This window comes from Pseudonaja textilis, chromosome 2 (genome assembly GCF_049901715.1).
Source record: "Pseudonaja textilis isolate UNSWEBS1 chromosome 2, rPseTex1.2, whole genome shotgun sequence".
NCBI lineage: Eukaryota > Metazoa > Chordata > Lepidosauria > Squamata > Elapidae > Pseudonaja > Pseudonaja textilis.
In genome coordinates, this window is record NC_141991.1 from 236,987,366 (window position 1) to 237,012,709 (window position 25,344).

Sequence of the window (25,344 nt, forward strand, 5' to 3'; positions counted from 1 at the left end):
CTAAGTTGTATTGGGTGATAAATGTGGAAAGGGATTAAGGTGCAACTAGTTCTTCAGATCCAACAATAGTAATTGTGAGCAGTAGTGATTATTAGGTTGATTGTTACTCCTGTCCCTGATGAACAGTTGGGATTTATGCCCAGCTGATATCTTAAACATAAGCTTTTTATATAATTTATCCTGTTTACTGTTAAAGACCTGAACAAAACCCTTTAAAATTATTTTTGTTTAAAATAACCAGACTTTTACTAGCTACACATTGGAATAGTAAAGAATTCCCATTTTATTTTGTATATTAATAATAAACACCTGTTAAAGATATCAAATAGGTATTATTGACCTTACCTGTATCTTACAATTGGACATTTGATTAAAGATTTAACTTTATTTTTAAAAACTTTTTAAATTATATCATTGTGTTTACTGGGGATTTAATTTAAGAATCACAGCAATGCCGTATTTTAAATCTGGTTTCTGAAAAGTCCTCTAGAACTTTGATAGTATAAACTTAACAACTGTTTGCACTCTTAAAGGCCCTCATAAGCGTAGAAAAAAGCACAGTTCTTTTTAGAAGTTGCGAACATGATTCCATGTACTTTTTTACCCAGTTGGCATTCTTCTGACTTTCAAAATCTTAAATGTGCTAAGCTGAAAACCTCTGGGAAAAATTTGATATACCAGTGTAATGTTGAAAACATTTAGCTTTGTAGTGATTTTTACTCCATAAAAATCCATTTCACTTTTGATCATTCTGGTATCAAATGAATCCGGACAACAGAAAATAGTACTTTTTAAGTGTAAAGTTAATGGATTTTTACTGGCTATAAAATGGAATAGCCAAATAATGTAAATCTTAATATATTTTTTTTGAAAAAGCTCCCAAGGTCATCTAAAAACGCATGTCACTAGGCCATGTGTTTCAAAGAGGTCTATCTCCTTAATTGAAAACAGTGAATAATTTGCCTTTGTTTGTATTCTTACAACTATAGACATGAGTTTTGGGAGAAATTAAGCTCTTTACAACTTTTAATGAAAGAAACAAAACAATTAATTGGGATTGATGGGTTAATTGTTAAAAACATTTGCAACTTTGGGGTTATATAATTCCTTAAATGTTGCAGAGATTGTTTTATCTTTGTGATAGTTTTGATTTAGTTTCAACAATTAATATCTACACCAAAGTGTAAAATGTTTTATGTTTGTGTCACTCTCTAGATTCATACTGTATTATTCTTTTTAATTTGATTAAATAAATAATACATTAAATATTCAATAATATTTCAGTCACATAGGAATTTATACATTATTAGCTGCTGCTGATGTAGATGTTGTAAAAACACATTTTGGATACCGTAGTGTTAAAAATAGTTAGACGAAGGAAGTTAATCACATAAAATGGGTTTGAGGAATATAAATTGGATATATTTTGATCATTTATAGTCTGAATGACTTATTTATCATCACAGTTTGCGGTTAGCTTTATTAAATGAAGCGAAAGAGGTGCGAGCAGCAGGACTCCGAGCTCTTCGATATCTTATCAGAGACTCCAGTATTTTACAGAAGGTATTAAAACTGAAAGTGGATTACTTAATAGCCAGGTAATTACCAAAATAATACTGAAATAATGTGATTTGGAACTGCTTGGATTTTTCATAAGTATCGGTTGTGTATATGACCCATCAACAGTGTCCATTTGTATTATTAAATTTGTAATTAGACCTTCCTCGAACTGGAATCATGTTCTTTATGTTAGGGGTCCCCAGCAGGCCACGGACTGGCACTTGTCTGTGGCCTGTTAGGAATTGGGCTGCACAGCTGGAAGTGAGCAACAAGCAAGTGAAGCTTCATCTATATTTGCAACTACTCCCCTGCACTAGTATTACAACCTCAGCTCTACCTCAGATCATCAGGGATTAGATTTTCCTGGTGCCAAAAAAGTTCGTCACCACTGCTTTATGTATATTCAATGTTTGTACAGGATTCATGTATATACAGAAATTCTGCTTTCAATCACATAAGCCAACATATAGAAGCATTTGGGAACATTAGCCACATATTAGTCTAATAAAAGCGTCTACAGAGTCTGCTGTATATTTTTGTGACTCTTCTGTTGTTCCTTCTGTTGATATAATCTTGTTGATACTATGATTTGGAACAATAAAGTTACAGTCATTTATAAGTGAATGGCCTGGAACAGTTTGTGATGGAGGTTTTGAGGCAAATGTAGGTCATCCTCTACTTACGATGGGTTGTTTAACAACTGTTTGAAGTTAAGATGGGAAGGATGCTCTAAAAAGCACTTCTGGCCATTGTAAAATGTTGCCCCTCCTTCCCCGTGGTCACATGATTGTGATCCTGGGTGCTTGGTAACCTGTTCCCAGTAAAGACTGGTTGCCAAGCGCCCTATAATCATGTGATTGCCATTCAGAATTTTCTCTACTGACCTCCCCAGAAAGTCAGTAGAGAAGCCAACAGGGAAAGTTGCAAGCTGCTCTCACCTGTACCAAGCATTCCTCATCCCCTCCACACACTGTGGGGTGGATAGATGGAAATCCATTGGGCTGAGAAACGAAGCTCCAATCATCAGATCTGATCTTTGTTTCTGCAACCCGCTGCAGGAGTTTCCTTCTGTGAATGGGAAGAGGGGCACTCCTTCACTGGATTGGAGTAATGAAGCTTGCATTCCATAGATCCGAATTTTGTTTCTCCAGCCAATCACAGGCATTCTCTTCCACATGGAAGGAATTTCTGTGGTAGGTTGTAAAAATAAAGCTTGAATTGTTGGGGGCAATATGCTGACTCTGTAAACCGCTTAGAGAGGGCTGTAGAACACTATGAAGCTATATGTAAGTGCTATTGCTAAAGATCTGAGTCCCATTGCAGGAGTTTCCTTCTGCACATGGAAGGGAACTGCTTTCCTGCCTGCATCAGGCAACTCTTTCATTTTGTCTTTTTAATTATTCATATGGTCATTTAATGTCCACAAGTGAGAGAGCTGGGATTGTGGTTGTTGAGTGAAGCGGTCGTGTAGATATCTTGCCTAACTACCCCTGTGCTTAACCGGTATTCCAGCCCCAATTGCCATAAATCAAGGATTATCTATTTGGATTATTTTACCTCAGTAATGTTTAGAAGTTGAATCTCATCATTATATCCCATAAAATAATTTTGGGTTGATTTGAGCATTTTTAGCCACTTGTAATTTGAGAGAAAGTGAAAAACATCATTCTTGTTAGTTCATTCTTCCCTATGTTATTCCTGTGCAATTCCTCACCTGTGTATTAGAAGATTTCACTTCTCCCTGCTAATCTTCTGAAAGTAGGTTTTCAAAAAGAATAAGAAAATGTCACCTGTACTATTTTTCCATCAAAAGTATTCTACAGATAAACTTTCATGGAAGGATAAAGCCTTCGTGTGTTGAGAGGCAAATTCTAGATCCAAACCAACCAATAATGCTAGAATTTTAATGTCTGAATCCCAGATATAAGAACTAATACATCAAAACTTTGAGAAAATAAACCATGTTTATAGGTAGTTATAAATATAAGTACATAAATATATATGTATTTAATTTTAGATGCATAGATATACAGCAAAGCAATGAAGTAGAACGAACACAAGCACTTCGTTTAGTCAGAAAGGTACGTGAAAACTCACAATACTGTTATTTACTAAATTATCCATCTCAAGTTTTATATGATTATAAAATAATATTGCAAATGGCTTGATTATTCAATGTAGAAAACAATGTTGGTAACACGAGTAACATCCAGTTGACTATGCCCACCCGGGCCCCCGAGTTCAAACACAACCCTGATGCGGCCCTCAATGAAATCAAGTTTGACACTCCTGTCTTAATAGGATGAGATGGCTCATCAAATATGCCATAGAGGGCTTTGAAGGCCATAACCAAACACTGGAACTGCATCTGGAAGCAAACTGGCAGCCAGTGCAGCTCGGGAAGCAGTGTTGCAATATGGGTCAGTCATGTAGTCCCTGTGGCTTTCCAAAGCCAATCAATGTCAATGGACTTTCAGAAAAGGCTTAAGATAGGAAGGAGAAATATCAGATAAAAGAAGCATCAAGTATCTTTTAGGTCCATTTAGCTGCTATGCAGGGCTTCTAGTGGATAAATATAATACCTCAAAAGATTCTGTAATAATCAAGGCCACTTTTTGAGAGTCCACTTAACATTGATCAGCTGTGTAAGAAACGTTAAATCCCTTTAGGACTTTTAGGATTTGAAAAAGCTTATTGGAAGTCAGGATATACTTAGCTGCAACTAAACTCTGGTTTAGAATGTGTATATACCTGTTAGGAATATAAGTCACCTAACAGGTATTTGGGTTGGAAATATATAAGCCAGGATAGACATTTTAATACTGTCTCTTTAAGGGAATGCTAAACTTGTAAGTAGGTGTGGTTTCTCAAACAGCCATAAGATGGAGCCAGAAACCTGGATTGTTTTAGTCTTAGTCTCAGAAGAGAGTGTGAGTCTCTGTTTCCTTCTGTTGGAGAGTATTGCCGTTCCTCATAATTGACTGCTATTTTGGATTTGATGTAAGTCTGATACTGAACTGTTTATGATACTGGACTTTGTTATTGGATTATCCCTGGATTGAAAACTGACTGATTTAACCTGTGAATGACTTTAGACTGTGTTTGAACTTTGCTTAACGTTTCTGAAAGTAAAAACCTACACTTACTGTACAGTGTATCTGTGTGCTGTGTGTGTATTATTCAAAGACTGGTCTCTATACGTCTCCCTGTATGTGTTCATTCTGCTAACGGGGAATTACCTCAACAATACCATTCTACTTTCTTACCTTATTGATGACCATGATTTAAAATTCCATCTTAGAAAATTAGTCAAATTGGCCCCAACTAAATCACCTATTTTTAATGGGGGCATTCAGAACTTCAAGGTTCACATTTGGAGCTGTATGGTACTCTCATACTCCTACCTTTTCCATAGACATTGTTATTTGTATGAACATTTCAGATGGAGAAATTATTGGGGTATTTTTCAGCAGCTCTTAAAGTAGCTTTTGATTATGTTTTTGCTATTCAATTTTTGTGGATAAATTGAATAAAAAGATCTTGAAGATGCTTTAGCAGTAATGTTTCCCTTCTTAGGGCTGATTCTTTGTATGGGTGTAGTACAAGAGTTATCTTTTGAAAAATAAAATTAAAAATTAAGTTACAGATTAAGAATAGAATATCAAAACAAAATATTAAAACTGGTTCTCTTTAATATAAATAATTGAATATTTTACATTGTTCTTTAATTGAGCCATGTATGCAGCAAATACTTCCTTCTTTCTACATTTCTTTGCAGATGATTACAGTCAATGCTTCATTATTTCCCAGTTCAGTTACCAATTCTTTGATAGCTGTTGGAAATGATGGCCTGCAAGAGAGGGACAGGATGGTTCGTGCATGTATTGCTATTATCTGTGAATTAGGTAAGTATTTTTAAAAAGTATTTCAGTTAAATATGAGATTTAGTAGAGAGAATTATCGATATTTTGGAATGAATGGGCAATCTGTACAGTAGATTACAAAGCTGTTTAATTTTCATCGCATCCTCTTCCCATATGTCTTTTGAAATAAACTTAGATTTGTATCAAAGCATTCTGTGCCAAATATAACTCAGCTATCTGTACTAAAGAATTACTGATTTTTTAAAAAAGAAATTGGGTCACTCTTTGCAATATATACATGGCATGTGCAACATAACCACAGAGAAAGTCCCATTGAACAAATTAAAACTTGTTGCTAAATCTTAAATACCTATTCTGATGTGTGTTTTGAACAATTTGAAACGAGTCTTAAATAAGAGTTCTCAAAGTTTCTAAAAGGAATGTAGTATGGGTTGGTGAAGAATTATATAATCTTGGAAGAATTTAAGGTATTTAGAATTATTTTATAACACTGAAAAATGAATATAAGATTTAATTTAATGTTAACATTTAAATATTTCTGTTTGTAGAAATATGATTAGTTATTAAATACTATCAAAATTATAAAATATTTAATACTCTTTAAAATGGAATAATCTCTTTCAGCGATTCAAAATCCAGAAATAGTTGCGTTCCGTGGTGGTCTAAGTACCATTTTGAAAAATGTGATAGATTGTCAATTAAGCCGTATAAATGAAGCTCTCATAACGACTGTTCTACATCTTCTTAATCATCCAAATACCCGACAATATGTGCGAGCTGATGTGGAATTAGAGGTAATTTTAAATATAATTGCATTAATGTGTTTATTAGCAACCACAATTGGGAGCCGCTACTCTGTCACTAATCAAGACATCACATGACCATGATAGATTTACTGTCTCACTTTGGTAGATGTTAAGGAATAACGTAACAAGATTTTACTGCTGGCTTCTCCATTGACTATGCTTGTTGGAAGCGGACTGTGAAATGGGCAAAAGACAATCACATAACTATAGCATGCTGTGACAGTCATAAGTGCAAGGATTAATCATAAAGTTATTTTTTTCAACATTGCTGTAACTTTGAATGATTGCTAAACATGGAAGCCATTAACCAAAGACTCCTTGTACATTGCATAAAGTTTTGAAGCTTTGCCTTCTAATAACAGAATATTATCTATTAACATTGAAATTTGATACTTGCATATGTATATAAATTATTCCTTTTTTCAAAATAAATTGATATTTATAAAGTTAATAAATTAGTATATAGCATCTCCCAGTGCCTTTCCTTTCTACACTATTTCCTTTAAAAATAAGAAATTGGATGCAGGGGCAAGATACATATTTTCATGTTAAAAGCCCAGATCAACTGTATCTTGGCAGTTTTGTTAAAAAGTAAGAAACTTCTGATTGACAAAACATATTTTTAAAAGCATTTAAATAGATTTACATATGATAATAATATATAAATGGTAATAGGAATCTTCTTTATTGTAGCGGATTTTAGCTCCATACACGGACTTTCACTACAGGCATAATCCAGACACTGCAGAAGGACAGCTCAAGTAAGTACACAATCATTCTCTGCTATTCCCAGATTCCTAATTTGTGGAATAAGCTCTTTACAGCAATACTATTTAAAAAAACCATAAAACATAACAGTCTTTACTTATTAATCTTTTTTTAACAGAGAGGACAGAGAAGCACGGCTTTCTGCTAGTAAAATGGGAATTGTGGCAGCATTTCGATCATGGGCAGGTAGGCTATTTGTTCTCATTTTAACTGAAGTTAGTGAGTAGAATAACACACACACACACACACACACACCCCTATGCCCTCTCCGCTTTGAAAATAGCCCACGCGGCACTGTTTAGCATAGTCAAACATCAGCACAGGAAGTATTTTATGGCATTCCATATTAGGTCATAAACTGTTTAGCCCACGGTGAACAGTATAGCACAAACATCAGCACAGGAAATATTTTATGACGTTTTGTATTATATCATAAACTGCTTCATGTCATAAAATGTTTTCTAAAATTTACCAAATTTCATTTCCACGGGAATCATGGATCTCATATTATAAATGCTTTCTGTAAATTAACCCATTTGGGATATCATGGTTCACCCAGTTAAAGGTTACACGAAGCAGAGTTTTAGTAGTATATGGATGTTTTAAAGATGTAAGCAGAATCACTTGGAAATAAAACTTTCCTGTTGTAGGCAAACTGTAGATTGGAAATTTCTTTAGGTAAGAAAGGATGAATTAAATGTTTAGCTTTCAGGGCAGAAAAAAACAATAACATGCACTAGACAAGAAGATGTTTAAATGTATTGATGCACTCATTTTTTTCTGATTTTTTAAAAACTTGCTATGGTTTGTTTACAAGTAGCCTTCAACTTACAACAGTAATGGAGCCTGTCCATTTTGCTCATAAGTTGTGACAGTCCTAAAATGGGTCGCCCAAAGAGCTGGCCTGATTTTACGACCTTTTTTTGCAGTGGTCATTAAGCAAACTAATTGTTTACTATGGGCCAGTTTTGCCAAAAGAAATACATGCTGATTTTTGGACAAAAACATCATAAAAGAGTTATATGTGTGTGGAGTGTTGTAAATGGCTATAATGTAGGCCTATTGCCAAGTGCCCAAAATGTGATCATCTGATTTGCAGGGGTGGGAGATGGCCATCATAACTTTGGGTTGAAAGTATACTGCGGAGGTCCATCATTATTTGAACTAGGCAACTGATTGTAAGTTGAGGGTTACCTGCTTGGTTTTATTGGCTGCCTAACTCCAACAGACTGGGTTTTAACAGACTGAAACTGTAACAAAGTGTCTGCTTATGTGTTCAGATGTAAAAACAAAACAGAACTTCTCTTACCATTATATAATTATGCCTTTCATTTTCTTTTCAGGTATAATTAGTTTGTGTAAGCCTGGGAATTCTGGTATCCAATCTCTTATTGGGGTGTTATGTATACCTAACATGGAAGTGCGGGTAAGTTTTCAACTTCTGCAGCTAGAATTATGAGGTTTGCATGTTCTTCACAGGCCACACTCACTTCTCACAATACTGTTAATCTAGGAAATTTGTAACATGCATTTTCTTAGGCATCTATATTCTATTTGAGGACATGTCAGAGGCACTGCCAGACGTTGCCATCAGTATTTGTGGAGATTGCTTGTATTAAGTTTTGTTTTAAGGGGTTGTAAATCACAATTTGGTTTAAAGTTCAACAGAACTTAAAAAATGTAATGGAAACATGAGAATTGCCATCATATTCAGTAAACTTAATCTACTCATTTTGGCGTACTGTACATTAGCTGCCGTACATTATTTAGCGCAATACGGATTGTTTATTTTTTATTTATTACAACTGTTTTCTAGAGTTCCTATTACAAAGCAATTTATTATAATTGTAAAAAAAAGTCAGAGTAAAGCAAAATAAAAGCAGTTGATTAAATGTAAAGATATTGTGAGTTTAATGGCTGGGAAAGACCATTATAAAAAGATGGCTTTTTTAAAAAAAGAAAAAAAAACTCCTAAAACATGCTAGTATTGATGTACATTATATGCAATCTAATGGTTTATTTTGTAGAATGCCTACCTGTTCCCCACTCTTCAGAAAAACAAAAAACATAAATCAGTATCCTGGGAGAGGGAGCCACATTTGCCAAGTCAAATTCTTGGAACAGTTGTTGCTTTAGATGTCCCACCATGGTAGTCATTTTGTGATTGGGCAACCCCATCCCAAGACAAAGTGTCAGTACATCCATCACATGTTCTCAGCATTCATTCCTGCTGCAAATGTTTAATAAACAGTTACATTATCGGCTATTAGAACAGGACATCAGGTACCCTGAAGAAGGTGGCCATATTTTTCAGTGTCTGAGTTGTATTTCTTTGATATTAGCTTCGTATAAATATATTTCTGCTCATTTTTGTAATCCTATTCCTGTTTATGTTACAGCGAGGCTTGCTTGAAGTTCTATATGATATATTTCGTCTTCCTCTTCCTGTTGTGACAGAAGAATTTATAGAAGCACTTCTCAGTGTAGGTTAGTATTAGATCTGGGGAAATGCTCCATGGTATTTGCTGGGAAGATCGAGGAGAATTTCTTTATCTGGTGCTGTATTGGGGACTTTAACTGCAGCTGAATTGTAATAATTATGCAGTAATCTTTCTTTCATAAACTTGAATCGTGATATACAACTCTAAGCATTTATTTATGACACATATAAGGGGCCCCTCTGAGGGAAGTCATTTGTTGTCTAAATTGCTAATATATGAGATACTTTTTAAAAATTATTTTTATTTCAGCTATCACTATCATGCATGAAAGATTTTAAACTTAAGATTTTTTTTAATGATGTGTGCAAGACAAGCATGAACTTTCTCCCAGCACTGCAAAATAGCAGTTAGAACTGCTAAGGAAACAGTGAGAAATAATAATGCCAAATCACATGAGAAATGCCATGCCATAATTTTACAGGGTTTTCAGCTGCCCATCTTTAAACTTAGAATTCGTTTCCACATTTTTATTTGTGTAGATCCAAGCCATTTTCAGGACAGCTGGAGACTTTCTGATGGCTTTGTAGCTGCAGAAGCTAAAGTTATATTACCTCACCGAGCCAGATCCAGGTACTTAACTCTTACCCACCCAAGTAGAATACATCTTTTTGTCTCACTTTGATAAAGAAATAGATTTTTCTTTAAAAAAAATATGAATGTTGTCATTTTTTATTTTTTTATTTTATCCAGGCCTGACCTCATGGACAATTACTTGGCCCTGGTTCTCTCTGCTTTCATTAGAAATGGACTCTTAGAAGTAAGTTCAGATTTTAAATTAAATTGCAAAAAAATTCCATTCTTTAGTACAATATGTTCAGTGTAAAGTAACACGGATGTCATATGTGCACCACATATCCAGAATTTTATTTCTTTAATTATTCCAGGGTCTAGTTGAAGTAATCACAAGCAGCAATGATCATATATCTGTCAGAGCAACTATCTTACTGGGGGAACTTTTGCATATGGTAAGAGAGACTTAACTTTCATTTGCTGATTAGCTGCTATTCATTTTAATAAGTACTGTTGGATTTCATTTCCGGTAGTAAAGGAGAAGGAAATAATATTCAAAACTTAGAAAAACAGTGCCAAGACACATTCAAGTTGTTGTCTTACTTTAGCAAAAAAGAGAGATAGTAACAAAAATAACTTTTCCTTCCCTCTTTTATTATCTTAAAATATAAGGGTTTTCTGGGTTTGGTCTACAAATTAGAGTTGCCTAATCTGTAAAATGTGGACAGTTTACTGCAAAATCTTGCTTGTTTTCAATTTATTGCTGATGATCCTGAAATCTTTGTCTTTTCTTCATTTAAGACAACACAGTTAAGTTTCTTTTATTAACTTGAGATGTTAATAAAATACAAAGTAACATTTTCAGGTCATAATTCATTATTTCAGCAAGGTGTCCGTTTTAGATTAGGATTGACCAATTGCTTTTTCGCCTACTTTAATTAATAGTAATATTTTGTGAATGGCTTTTCCATGAGATCTATTGTGCTGTTTCCTTTGCTGCAAGCAAGGCAAGCAATTAAGGAAGTTTTCCCCCAATTCAGTATTTTTAACATAATGTATTTTTATTAAGTATATTATTTGAAATAAGCTCTGGTCTTATAGCATTAAAGTAAAACAGGTTTCACGGTATAGGGGTGAGTAGGTGGAATAAATTGAACTTCGTTTCAAACCTCTAAAGCTCTTTCTTCTTTTTCAGGCAAACACCATTCTTCCACATTGTCACAGCCATCATTTACACTGCTTACCAACTTTAATGAATATGGCAGCTTCTTTTGACATTGTAAAGGAGAAGAGACTGTAAGCAAACCGTTAATAACATGCTTAGATATGCTAAGATAAAAGTATACATTCAGCTTTCATTCACATCAGAATACATATTTATACATTTTAGTTATCAAAATAGAATACTGATGAGTCAGAAAGATAGAAATGCTTCTCACTGAAAGTTTTCTCCTTTTTTCTGTTGATGGTAGTCCCTGCTCTATCAAAGAGCTTTCCATCAGCAGAGTAACACCAGTTGCACAAATAACACTGCTCAGCAGATTTTGCTCTCTGTATTATTATTTTCACCTGAAAACTTCCTTTGTATTAAGACAGATTGTGTTTCTTTTCAAAATAAAGCAAGTATAATCTTGATTTCTGGTTTTGAAATTGCCAGTTATTTTCTTTACATGTTATATTTCAGTTAGAGTCTAGATGCAAATTTGAAAACCTTATACACCTTATAATATATTCTGTGAAGCAAACAACATATATGGTGCATTCAAATAATATTCAGACCCCTTTACTTTTGTCAATTTTATTATGCTGCAGCAGCCTAGTTCTACTGTAGAATCAGTATAACAAAATTTTAAAAAGTGAAGGAGGTCTGAATACTTTCTGAACCCACTATATTTGTCTAAATTGTACATACTTCATAAAGTTTATTTGGCATATTTCTGCATCAGCAGCACTTATTCAAACTCACTTTTACTCACTTTTTTTATTTCTGTTTATGGCCAGAGAGCACTATTGGTAGTGAGCTACTTGTATTTTGTTTTCATCATTTCAATTTTATTAACATTTTCAGGAGTTATTTCTTGGTGTAAGAACCAATAATTTGCAAAATCAATTATTCTAGAATTATATGTAAATTATATTCAAATTTTGTTAATACAGGTAGTTCTCAAGTTACAGCAATTCATTTAGTGACCATTGAAAGTTACAACAGCACTGGAAAATAAGTGACTTATGACCATTTTTCACACAACCATTGCAGCATCGCCATGATCATGTGATCAACATTCAGGTGCTTGGCAACTCATATTTATGATGGTTGCAGTGTCATGGGATCATGTGACAGTCTGACAAGCAGAGTCAATGAGGACATCAGATTCAATTAACAATCACTTAACAACTGAAGCGATTCACTTAACCACTGTGGCAAGAAAGATTGTAAAATGGTGCAAAATTCACTTAACTCTCTCACTTAGCAGCAGAAATTTGGGGCTCAATTGTGGTCTTAATTCGAGGACTACCTGTATTTGATAATTACTTGTTAATGAAACAAAATGATCCAAAGCATGCATATTTAAGAATATCAGAGTTATATAATTGCCATTTCATCTAAACTCCTGAAATGGGACTTGGTTTGTAGTGGATTCAAATCAATAAGCTGTCAAGCCATGTCAGCATAAAAATCCCTGCGATTTACAGAATATACCAATTCTTTCAGATCCTTATTAAGTGTAGTAATTGCATTATTGTGTTCTTCTGGTAGACGAGCCAGTGCTGCACTGAACTGCTTGAAACGCTTTCATGAAATGAAGAAAAGAGGACCTAAACCATACAGTCTTCATCTAGATCACATTGTCCAGAAAGCTATGTCAACCCATCTGCGAAGAGATCAGTATCGTGTGCAGAAAGATATCTTTATTCTTAAGGTAGACTTATCTAGGTTCTTTGTCATCAAAAGAATATAATACTTACCAGTATATAATCTTTAAACTAAACCTTCCTTTTATAATGGATAGTAATTTTAAGCCTAACTTTTTTTTTCATTTGAGTGGGAGCCTGTCTCACTAGATACTAGTTCAACTCTGAGGTTTGGGTTTTATTTTCTTTAAAAAATTTAAATTTTGGTGTGGTTATTTTGAAATGTGTTTAGTAACACAGAAGCAACTTTACAACGGAATTAACTTATTTTTCTTTTCCCTTCTGCTGCTGAAGGATACTGAAGAAGCACTATTAATGAATCTGAGAGATAGCCAAGTTCTTCATCACAAAGAAAATCTGGAATGGAATTGGAATTTGATAGGGACCATACTTAAGGTCAGATGTACAGTATGATGATACTCTAATTAGCATTTAAGAATTGAAATACAAGACATTAATTGAAATAATTCTTACCATGCTTTATATTTGCTGTTTTTAGTGGCCAAATATTAACTTAAAGACTAACAAGGATGAACAGTTGCACAGGTATGAAACTGTCTATTATATGGACAAAAATAATTACAAAAAAATTTCAATTTTGCTTTTTTGTTGTTCTTGTAACATTTTAGGTAGAAGTTGATACATTAGAAAAAAAAGAAATTAAATTGTCTTTTCCTCCAATAATTTTGAATTTAGCTTCTTGTAAATGAAACTGTTTTCAGCTATTTTAGATCCAGAAAGAAACATAAATCAAGTATGGCATCCACATAAGAAGGAAAAAAGGTGTAAACAGTTATTTTCAGATGCTGAACTACCAGCCCTCTGAAATGGATACAAGACACGAGAGATTATTCTTAAGGGTGTTGAACAAATGGATAGGTTTTGAAAGTAAAATAACAATTATACTATTGTCTTAGCCACTGAGTTTGTGAGATCATCTCACAGCAGATCATAAAAAAGGTTCTTTATAAAAAAAAGGTTCTTCTAGTTATATAAGTATTCTGTTGGCCATTTTCTGGTTGTAAAACTTCATACGGAAGCATAGTGATGTACCCCTACATGGTTTAAAATTTAGCTGGCCAGGCAAGGTTTGAGTTGCAAAAAATTTGAATGGGATGACCACGCTTGATACCTTGTATCATGTGATAGCTCTGAAATATTGCAGTTCCCATTTACTTTTATAACTTTCAGTAAGAACTGTCTCTTGTTTTGAGAAGCACTTGTTACATTATATTTCTCACATATTTCATTTAATTAAAAATCAGATTCTGTAAGTGCAAGATGGCAGACAAATATTTTTTTCTTTTTCCCTCCCACCAATTAAAAAAAAAACTTATTCTGACTGACTACTTTTAAATAATATATTCATCTCAAAATTTTATATTGAATTGTGTCTATTCAAGAAAAGGGTTATACGAGTTTGAAGTTAGCAAAGGGATATGAAAAATTGTTGGTAGGTTCACATTTGTAGATAAGAGAAAGATTTGCTGGATTTAAACATTAACAAATTCAGAGTTGAAAACACCCATCTGCAGTCTTTATTAGCTTATATGTTGTTAGAGAAATAAAGTGTATAAGATTTCCTAATAAGTTACTGCTACCATTTATGTAATATAAAATATAATAATCACCTATGGTACTTGCATGGGTTCAGAAGTATTGCTTGAAAAGGAAATTTGCTAACTGCACAAAACTCCTCAGTCTAAAAAAAAATCCCTTGTTGGGATAAAGAAAGAAGATTTGTTAAATAGGAAGAATCAGTGACAGAGGTCATATTAATCATTACTTGAAGTAAATGTCTTACAAAACAGAAACTGCTACAGAAAAAGTTCTCTATCATTTCTCCACAGGCTATTGAGTATAGTTTTGAGAGTAGACCTCAGGCACAAGTTAGATTTCATGTCACAGATTTTGTAAAAATTTCCTTTTGATTTAAGATCGATGAAACTATTACCTTGTAATATAAATAACTATAAACAGGTACATACATTGTCAGAAGCCTTTAGTTATGTTTTTTAATTGCCTCATTCTTTCGTTTGATGTTAGATTTGTACGGCGGCTGATGTATTTTTACAAGCCTAGCAGTAAATTGTATGCCAATCTAGATCTCGATTATGCAAAGTCAAAACAGCTCACAGTTGTTGGTTGTCAATTTACTGAATTTCTCCTTGAATCTGAAGAGGTAAAAATTATTTACTTTTTTAGCCATAATTAAAGACTGGCAGATACCTATTTGATGTTATGCTAAATGCAAAATCGTACCATTTTTACCAAATAATCAAAACAGGAAATATTTCAATGGAAGAATTTAATTCTGAATCTTTACAATTAAGTAGGAAATGCAGCTTAATTTGGGGGCAAAAATAGAATTCATAAAATATATGCTTATTCTAAGTTATAGTAGAAATGTAACATAAAAGATATTGGTAATGTTTTGCTTCGATAAATAAATTAAAAATTAAAAAAGTACGGCATGCGTAAAATCCTTTGAAATGATTATTCCTCTCCTTAACTTTGCACTACATGGGAATATAAAATAAACATAATTAAATGGTGCCTGATTAAGTAGATTTTCTGCTTAGTCTGACTGCTTGTCAAGTAGTAATGCCACATCTTTTGTTTAAGTACCTGAGGCAGCAGAACATTTTGGAACAATCAGATTACTTATAAAAAATAACTAATTAATGCACACCAACCAATTTCAAAGTTTATTAATCAAACACATAACACATAAATTGCAATCAGTTCAGAAACAATAAAATTTTAGTTATACTGCAAAAGTCACTTATGTCTTTCATGCTTCAAGATGCATTCTAAGAAGATGCATTTAGAAATTAAAACTAAAAACGGTAGTATGAACTGGCCTGATCTGCTTCAGAATATTGAGTGGAAGTGATACATGGGTCAATCAACATGCCCTTTTGCCCCTCAGGAAGGAAGACAGGAAGGAAAGAAGGAAGGAAGGCAGGTGCAACAAAAGGTAGATACAGACTTAACAATTATCTACAGTTTCTACATGTTCACCTTTTGCATTCCTAACTTTCTTTGATGTGCAAAAGGTAAATCAGAATTGTTTGTTTCGGTTCCTTTTCTTTTTTCTTGATTTTCTTTTGGCAAAACTCATTAACGTGTAGAAGAAAACGACAGAAGATTAAGTTCTCTTTTGCCAAAACCTGGTTTTGACTTGGCACCTTCTCTTCCCATTGGTAGCTTTGGAAAAAATGTGGATTGCCTGTGGATTGTTTATATTTATTGCTGCCATAATCTCCGTAGGAATGACTTTCACTTTATATTAAAATCATCTAAGGCATTATCAAGACTGTCTCCACATTTCACATGAAATCTAAATTTCTTAAAAACAACTTCCCAGTATTGTTGCAAACTTTTTTTTTGTATTTTTTTCTGTATTACATATCCTTTGACTTAAGCACAGATTTTGAAATATCATACATTATAGAAATTTTATAATATTTTCCTTTTGTTTTACTTTTCTGTGGAACTGAGCAGTTGATTGTTTTATACCCCAGAAAAGTTGAAAATGTATTGTTGTAGGGCTTGTTTGTTTGTTTGTTTGTTTTTCGAGCAAGGAAAATTTGCTAAAAGTAACCTGAATAAAGTTTTTTTTTTCCTTTTAAAGCAGGATGGGCATGGCTATCTCGAAGAGTTAGTAAGAGATATTGTGCACTGGCTTAACATTTCTTCGGGACTGAAACCAGAACGCAGTCTCCAGAACAATGGTTTACTTAACACACTTAGTCAGCACTACTTCTTATTTTTTGGTACCCTCTCCTGTCATCCCCACGGAGTGAAAATGCTTGAAAAGTGTAATGTATTTCAGTGGTATGTATTTAGTTACAAAAATAGTTTTTGAAATGTTGAGGTTCCAGAAACTTAAATATAGAAATTATCTTAATGTGTGTCATCATTGAATGTGTGGTAAACTATAGTTAGCTGTGACTAGTTGACATTAACTTTTTTATTTTTGGAGAAGCAATGTTATTTTAGATTTTATTTGTAAAAAGGTTGAACACAAATTACCAGCAATTTAAAAGACTGTTGAAGAAAATAAATACATTCTTAATGCTTTTTGAGTAAACATTTCATAATTATAGAATGTAATGAGAGCTAAGCACTTGTCATTTCCCCTGGAAAAATAGTAGAAAAAATTATTATGCATTGTTTAAATGCCATAATAATACTATTGTGTGTTTTATGATGTATACTACCTAGAGTCACTTATTGAGATGGACAGACATAGAACTCATATAAATAAATACATAACATTTATTGGAAAGTAACCTAGGCAAAGTTATTCTTTGCCCCAGGTAACTTGAAAATTCAATAGTAGCAGAGACATCAATGGAAGAACAGAAAAATTAAAAAAAATGTAGGTAGAGATCACGCTGCTTTTTTTAACTAGGAATATATCTTTTTAGATTCTGTTTTAGTTATAAGAATATATTTGTATTAGAATTCTATTCATTTCTCATTTCTTTCCAGTCTCCTTAATCTGTGTTCCTTGAAGAACCAAGATCATTTACTTAAACTGACAGTTTCTAGTTTAGACTACAGCAGAGATGGCTTAGCAAGAGTCATCCTTTCTAAAATCCTGACAGCATCAACCGATGTAAGTGAAAGGCAGATTATTTTATTCATGTTTTCATGGTATGGTACAGAAGCTGAAATGTTTGAATCCTTTCTCAAACATAAGCTTGAAACTAACTGGGTGATCTGAGTCAGCCATTTTCTTTTAGCCTTCATACCCTTATAAAGGAATGTCCTGAAAGATGGTAAGAAATATATCATAATACTGTATATAAACTTAACAAAAGTAAGCTATTTATTTATTTGGTTTTAGTCATCTGCCATGTTCATGGCTCCTCAGCTGTTTTAGGCTGTGAAATATAATACCAACATAGTCATAAAATAATATAAATATAACCAATTTTAAATAAATTGTTACAGTAAAACACAGTGAAACATGCTAAACAAAAGTAAACCTTTACATAGAGCCATGGAAAAAGTTGAATTTATAAAGCTGCATTATATGTGGCCATTTATACATTTCTCAGGGAATTCTTTAGCGTCAATTATTATTTCTGCTGTGGTTTACTTTACCATATCTGTCCAAGTTAATTAGTTCACATTTATGCAGAAATATTGAAAATTTAAAGGGATTCACAAATTTTTAAGTATGATTGTACACTTAAACACTATAACCCAAAGAAATCTGATCCTGAATTAAATGTCTTTCTCCCACCCCCCCAAAAAAAAACCACTACAAGGTTGTTAGAAAAAGCCTGTATGTGTCTTTTACTGTAATTATAGTGAAACTGATGTTATTTCTTCCCTTTCCCATTTAAGGAGAATATTGGAGCAGGGGACCTAATCTTGTTTTTTATTTTCTTTCATTTAAATGTATTTGGGGAAAATATTATGGATGGCAGAAGCTTATGAATCAAGTAGACTCCAACCTTGGTTTTGATTTGAAATTAACATTAACTGTACAATGACATGTTGTATATGTAAACCCAATTGCTAATCTTGTTCCATTTTCTGGTTTTCCAATGATCTGTTTCTTTCTTTCATAGAATTGTAGGTTGTATGCTACAAAACACCTCCGCGTACTTCTGAGGGCCAATGTAGAATTCTTCAGTAATTGGGGAATTGAGTTACTTGTCACACAGCTTCATGACAAAAATAAAGCTATTTCTTCTGAAGCACTTGATATCCTTGATGAAGCATGTGAAGACAAGGTGAGACCTTGTTATTTAATTGAAGAAGAAGTAAGCCTTATTTTTATATTAATCCTGCTTATATATTATATTAATGATTATATTGTTATTATATCACATTAACTCTGTCTCTCTTGTCTTTTTTTAGGCTAATCTTCATGCCCTCATTCAAATGAAACCAGCACTTTCTCACCTAGGAGACAAGGGTATGCTTCTGCTGCTAAGGTAAATGTTTACTGTATTGTTCAGGTGAAAACAAGGTAGTTAATATGCATTTGCTCTGAATGTATTTTATAAACAATGATTTGTTTTGTTTTGTTCAGATTTTTGTCAATCCCCAAAGGGTTTTCCTATCTAAATGAACGAGGCTATGTAACAAAACAAATGGAGAAATGGCAGAAGGTATTTAATTATCAAATTGGAATCATTCCTTGGAACTCTGTTATATGTGTCAGCTATTACGCTGCAGCTTTACCTGAGCCTACTTTGTTACCAGCAAATATTAGGGACACAAGTGCTCATAAGGAAGACTATTAATGCATTGATTTCAGAATAATTTTATATACGTGTGGTGCTCGCTTAACAACCATTCATTCAGAGACTGTTTGAAGTTATGATGGCAGTAAGAGGAAGAAAACAGCAGGGTGGCCAAAACAGTAGACATGGAGAAAAATAGACAGGTGAGAGGAGTTTAAACAGAGATGAGCATGGCAGGGCAAGAAAAGCATAAGATCCTTACCTAACAACAGTGCAGTTCTAGTCTGATGAGCAAAAACAGGACTATTGAATATTCTGTCACTAAACAGTGTGGTAACTTGATACATAGCTAAAAACCAGATGATTTAAGGATGGAAGTTCTGGTCCCAGGTAGCAAGAACTACCACCTGTACCTATTCAGATCCTTCCATGTTTTTGGTCGTCACCCGATTTGGTCGTGATCAGAAGTGTTCGTGACCAGAGGTTCTACTGTAGTATTAAAATTGTTTGAAGGTAAATCACATGTAATATTGTTTGGATGGAAGAAGAAAAGTCAGAAAAGGGCAATTTTGGATAAGACTAATTTGGAGAATGTGGATCAGACGTAAGTTTTTTAAATTGCTTTGTCTTTAAATCCTATCCAAAATTGCCCTTTTCATTAGAAGTGCTTGCTGAAGGTAAACTAACATTTCCTCATAACCTGTGAAAGTATTGCCCTACTGAAAGGGGCTATGTGGGTTTAATAATGGGAGAGCTTATCTTTTGACTATTTTGCATGATGAATGTCTTGGTGTAACTAATGAAAGGAAAGGCATTATCATTGATGCCAACTATCCCAATTGGTTATAGAAAAATAAACTTATAACCAAATAGAAGAGTTGTATAGAATAATCAGGCTTACTTTGTAAAATTGTGAACCTGAATCAGTGGGAATTGCACTTTATTGATCTTGCTCCATCTTATTGTCTCTCATAGAGACATGCTTTTGAATCATTTTGATTATAAAATCAACTTCCAGTCAGTATTTTATCATAGTGGTATTAGGAAATATTTTTTTTACCTGGGTCATTATGTAATGTGTTTATTAATATAATTTATTGCTAGAGAAAATGTTTTTCTGAAGATCTCTGTATTCAATTATATCCTAGGAATACAATTTAAAATATGTTGACTTGATAGAAGAACAACTAAATGAAGCACTTACTACATACCGCAAACCTGTTGATGGTGATAATTATGTCCGTCGGAGCAACCAAAGGTAAAACAACTTTGACTCATTTGTTAAAGCAATGCCTATAGTTATGCAGATGGTTTTAAAATTGTTAGAATTAATTCAGTGCAAATTGACTGTTTTTCTTCCCCACAGATTACAGCGGCCCCATGTCTACTTGCCAGTTCACCTCTATGGCCAACTAGTACACCACAAAACAGGCTGTCATTTGTTGGAAGCTCAGGTGAGGAAATTTAATATAACCAATTCAAATAGAATAGAATAGAATAGAATAGAATAGAATAGAATAGAATAGAATAGAATAGAATAGAATAGAATAGAATAGAATAGAATAGAATTCTTTATTGGCCAAGTGTGATTGGACACACAAGGAATTTGTCTTGGTACAAATGCTTTCAGTGTACATAAAAGAAAAGATACATTCGTCAAGAGTCAAGAAACATAAGGTACAACTCTTAATAATAGTCATAGGGTACAATAAGCAATCAAATCATACTAGGAAACAGTCAATATAAATCATAAGGATACAAGCAACAAAGTTACAATCATACTCTTTTCACTATCTTTAGCATTTATTTGCCTATTCAGAAGTACGTACCATAATCCACGCTACAAGACAGTTTGACTAGACTTGTCCAGCATTGGCTTCATAAGAAGTCAAGATTTGTGAAATCACATAATTGCCAGAGTTCCTTTTAACTGATGGGAATAATTGCTGAGGATTAATATATAAGGCTAAGAAGTAAGACTTCAGCTTCTTGCTCCTTCACCCTTGATATTTTAATCCCTATTTCTTTAGACTACAGAAATAGATGGCCTCCATTGCAGTGACTCTTTTGTTGTGAAAGATGTGAAAATGTGATTAAAAGCATAAATATTTGTATTTTATTATTAGCACTGCTCTCATATAAAAACAGAATTGAACACTTGATAAATTAAATTGCACTGTGGTTGTTTTTGTCGTTGTTGTTTAGAGTATTGTTCCTGACCTGAGTTACACTATCCGCTCCCCTATGTTGGAAAAATGGGAAGGGATTAAGCAACTAAAAGCTGCTCTTTGGGCACTGGTTAGTTAAAAATATTTATTTACTACATTTTAATATATATATATTAAAAGCACAACTATAATGACGTGGGAAAATAACCGAACAAAGCTGAATACCATACATGTAAGTACCCACGAAAACTTAAGAAATAAATAAATATAAATATAAATATAAATATAAATATATATATATATATATATATATATTTGTTTTCTGAGGTTCTCGCGGGTATTTATATGTAGATCTTTGGTTGTTCGGGTTTTCTCCCGCGTAAGATTTGAAGTATCTAGGCAACGTTTCGATGAAGTCTCATTCATCATCTTCAGGCTTCTGTCTCCAGCTCTGTGCTTCTCAGAGTAATGGAGATTGCAGTTGCTTCCTCCTTTTAACTGCCAGTGGGGGTGGAACTTGATTGGGTGGGGGCTTGGCTGTGTTCTGATTGGGTGGGGGTATATATACCTACTTCACCTACAATGGACAAAAATACAAACAAATAGAAGGAGCACCTATGGGATCACCCCTCTCACCTGTCATCGCAAACCTCTACATGGAACACTTTGAAACACAAGCTCTAGAAAAATACGACCACAAACCCAAACTCTGGCTCAGATACGTAGATGACACCTTCATAATCTGGCCACACGGGAAAGAAAAACTGAACAACTTCCTCACATACCTCAACAGTCCACACCCCAAAATACAATTCACCATGGAAACAGAAGCCAACAATCAACTCCCTTCCTAGATGTCTTGGTATACAAAAGATCCGATGGCTCCCTAGGACACACCATCTACCAGAAGAAAACACATACTAACCGCTATCTACATGCACTCTCACACCACCACCCAGCACAGATCAATTCCGTAGCCAAGACACTCATCTCCAGAACAAAATGCTTGCCGATGAACAACACCAAAAACCGAACTACACACTCTCACCAGCGTACTTACAGCCAATGGATTCCAAAGAAAGAAGATTACCCACCTAATCCAAAAAGAAGCCCCAACCAAAATCCAAGACAGAGAACAAGAAAACGGAAAAGCCCTCCTCCCATATATAAAAGGCACTACAGACAAAATTAGCAAGATCCTCCAAAAACACAACATCAAAACAGCATTCTGCACAAACAAAAAAATATCCACCATCCTAAGAAACCCCAAAGACAAAATCGAATTAGAAAACCAAGGAGTATACGAAATCCCTGCACAGCCTGCCCTAACACATACATTGGACAAACTAACAGAAGAATAAGCGCACGCATTGAAGAACATAAGAACTCAATCAAAAAAGAAGAAACGACCTCTTCCCTGGTCCAACACCTCAAAGCCACAGGACATGAAATTGATTTTAAAAATACCAGAACTATCGCCAAAACCGAACACTTCAACAGCAGAATAATCAGAGAAGCCATAGAGATAGAAAACGCCCACACAGCATGAACAAAGCGAGATGACACCTCCCGCCTTCCAGCCATTTGGAAACCCGCCCTCATGAACAGACAGTACCTAACATGAAGAAGGACACTGGACCCACACCCATGAGAGCCACACAAGATGCCACCACCACACTTCCATGTAGAAAACAGACTCCCACCCATTCAGAAAATGAGAAACGACCATGGACCAGAAGCTGCACTGCAGCTGCATCGCTACCCACTTCAAACCCCTCTGAGCCATACATGAAGCAAACCAACACCCACTATGAAGATGCAGCAGGACCACGAACTAGAAGCCAAACAGCAAGATCACAACTCTCCAGCTCAAATCCCCAGCAACTAAAACTAACCTGAGCACAACCAAGCCCCTCCTGAACAGAACACGCCTCCAACCAATCAGAACACGGCTAACCCCCAACCAATCAGAACACAGCCAAACCCCCTACCAATGAGAACACACCCCACCCAATCAGAACACAGCCAAGCCCCCACCCAATCAAGTTCCACCCCCACTGGCAGTTAAAAGGAGGAAGCAGCTGCAATCTCACATTACTCTGAGAAGCACAGAGCCGGAGACAGAAGCCTGAAGATGATGAATGAGACTTCATCAAAAGCGTTGCCTAGATACTTCGAATCTTACGCGGGAGAAAACCCGAACAACCAAAGATCCATATATATATATATATGTTTTCTGAGGTTCTCGCGGGTATTTATATGTGGATCTTTGGTTGTTCGGGTTTTCTCCTGCGTAAGATTCGAAGTATCTAGGCAACGTTTCGATGAAGTCTCATTCATCATCTTCAGGCTTCTGTCTCCGGCTCTGTGCTTCTCAGAGTAATGTGAGATTGCAGCTGCTTCCTCCTTTTAACTGCCAGTGGGGTGGGACTTGATTGGGTGGGGGCTTGGCTGTGTTCTGATTGGGTGGGGTGTGTTCTCATTGGTAGGGGGTTTGGCTGTGTTCTGATTGGTTGGGGGGTTAGCCGTGTTCTGATTGGTTGGAGGCGTGTTCTGTTCAGGTGGGGGCTTGGTTGTGCTCAGGTTAGTCTTAGTTGCTGGGGGATTTGAGCTGGTGAGTTGTGATCTTGCTGTTTGGCTTCGAGTTCGTGGTCCTTCTGCATCTTCATAGTGGGTGTCGGTTTGCTTCATGTATGGCTCGGAGGGGTTTGAAGTGGGTAGTGATGCAGTTGCCGTGCAGCTTCTGGTCCATGGTCGTGTCTCATCTTCTGAGTGGAAGATGATGCAGAAGGACCACGAACTCGAAGCCAAACAGCAAGATCACAACTCACCAGCTCAAATCCCCCAGCAACTAAGACTAACCTGAGCACAACCAAGCCCCCACCTGAACAGAACACGCCTCCAACCAATCAGAACACGGCTAACCCCCCAACCAATCAGAACACAGCCAAACCCCCTACCAATGGGAACACACCCCCACCCAATCAGAACACAGCCAAGCCCCCACCCAATCAAGTCCCACCCCCACTGGCAGTTAAAAGGAGGAAGCAGCTGCAATCTCACATTACTCTGAGAAGCACAGAGCCGGAGACAGAAGCCTGAAGATGATGAATGAGACTTCATCGAAACGTTGCCTAGATACTTCGAATCTTACGCGGGAGAAAACCCGAACAACCAAAGATCCACATATATATATATATTTTCGTAGATTTTCATGGGTACAGGTATGTAGGTCTAGGTGTGTTTGAGTCTTTTCCCGTGTAAGATTAAGAGTATCTTGGCGCGTGGCGAGTCCCACTCGCCATCCTCAGGCTGGTGCTTTTGGCTTTGTGCCAGTGCAAGCTTGTACTGACACGAGCGAAAGCACCAGCCTGAGGATGGCGAGTGGGACCTCGCCAAACGTCGCCAAGATACTCTTAATCTTACACGGGAAAATATATGTGTGTGTGTGTATGTATATATATATATATATATGTGTGTGTGTGTGTGTGTGTGTGTGTATACACACACACACACACACACACAACTTAGTTTCAGTGATCACCAGTTTGCTTCTATTCTGAAATATTTGTAAATTGCTATAGAGAGGTGAAATAACATATTAGACTTTGTTTGTATTGTTTCTTTTTAACTAAAAGTGATACTTAAAGCAGCTAATAATAAAATGTTAAATAATTAAAATAAATTATGAATGGAATTTATAAATATATTTTTATTTAGACAAACAGATGAACTTAGAACGAAGGCAAATGCTTTCTGAATGAAAATATAATTGTCAGCGGAACTATGTTATATTTCTGGTTTGGAAGATGAGCTGGAAGGATTTAGAACTTTGAAACAGTCATGAAGAAAATGGCTTTTTATGTTTCTTTAAGGGGTTTTGAAGGAAAGCACGCAGATTATAAAAAATAAAAGCAAATATTTTGGGAAAATTAATTTGACAACTGCAGTCTTTACGGTTTCTCCTTTTTTTCATTATGCAAGTTTAGAGATTTCATTGATTTATGTCCAATAAATAAAGA

The 25,344-nt window shown here is 34.9% G+C and overlaps 1 protein-coding gene across 3 annotated transcripts in view; it reads left to right on the plus strand.

The window, feature by feature from the left end:
• RICTOR (RPTOR independent companion of MTOR complex 2) overlaps positions 1-25,344 on the plus strand; it is a 49,196-nt gene that overhangs the window by 13,245 nt on the left and 10,607 nt on the right. The window contains exons 5-29 of one of the 3 annotated variants that reach the window (XM_087927360.1): positions 1,467-1,598; positions 3,578-3,641; positions 5,339-5,465; positions 6,069-6,238; positions 6,944-7,011; positions 7,137-7,204; positions 8,362-8,444; positions 9,418-9,505; positions 9,999-10,089; positions 10,210-10,276; positions 10,404-10,484; positions 11,225-11,325; positions 12,788-12,950; positions 13,237-13,338; positions 13,442-13,488; positions 14,989-15,124; positions 15,875-15,922; positions 16,580-16,782; positions 17,443-17,569; positions 18,534-18,698; positions 18,826-18,902; positions 19,001-19,079; positions 20,303-20,412; positions 20,521-20,608; positions 21,360-21,452. In XM_087927360.1, coding sequence (XP_087783486.1) covers positions 1,467-1,598; positions 3,578-3,641; positions 5,339-5,465; positions 6,069-6,238; positions 6,944-7,011; positions 7,137-7,204; positions 8,362-8,444; positions 9,418-9,505; positions 9,999-10,089; positions 10,210-10,276; positions 10,404-10,484; positions 11,225-11,325; positions 12,788-12,950; positions 13,237-13,338; positions 13,442-13,488; positions 14,989-15,124; positions 15,875-15,922; positions 16,580-16,782; positions 17,443-17,569; positions 18,534-18,698; positions 18,826-18,902; positions 19,001-19,079; positions 20,303-20,412; positions 20,521-20,608; positions 21,360-21,452 — 2,578 coding nt within the window. The remainder of the gene's footprint in view (positions 1-1,466; positions 1,599-3,577; positions 3,642-5,338; positions 5,466-6,068; positions 6,239-6,943; positions 7,012-7,136; positions 7,205-8,361; positions 8,445-9,417; positions 9,506-9,998; positions 10,090-10,209; positions 10,277-10,403; positions 10,485-11,224; positions 11,326-12,787; positions 12,951-13,236; positions 13,339-13,441; positions 13,489-14,988; positions 15,125-15,874; positions 15,923-16,579; positions 16,783-17,442; positions 17,570-18,533; positions 18,699-18,825; positions 18,903-19,000; positions 19,080-20,302; positions 20,413-20,520; positions 20,609-21,359; positions 21,453-25,344) is intronic. The other 2 variants (XM_087927358.1, XM_087927359.1) reach the window with 2 other exon arrangements.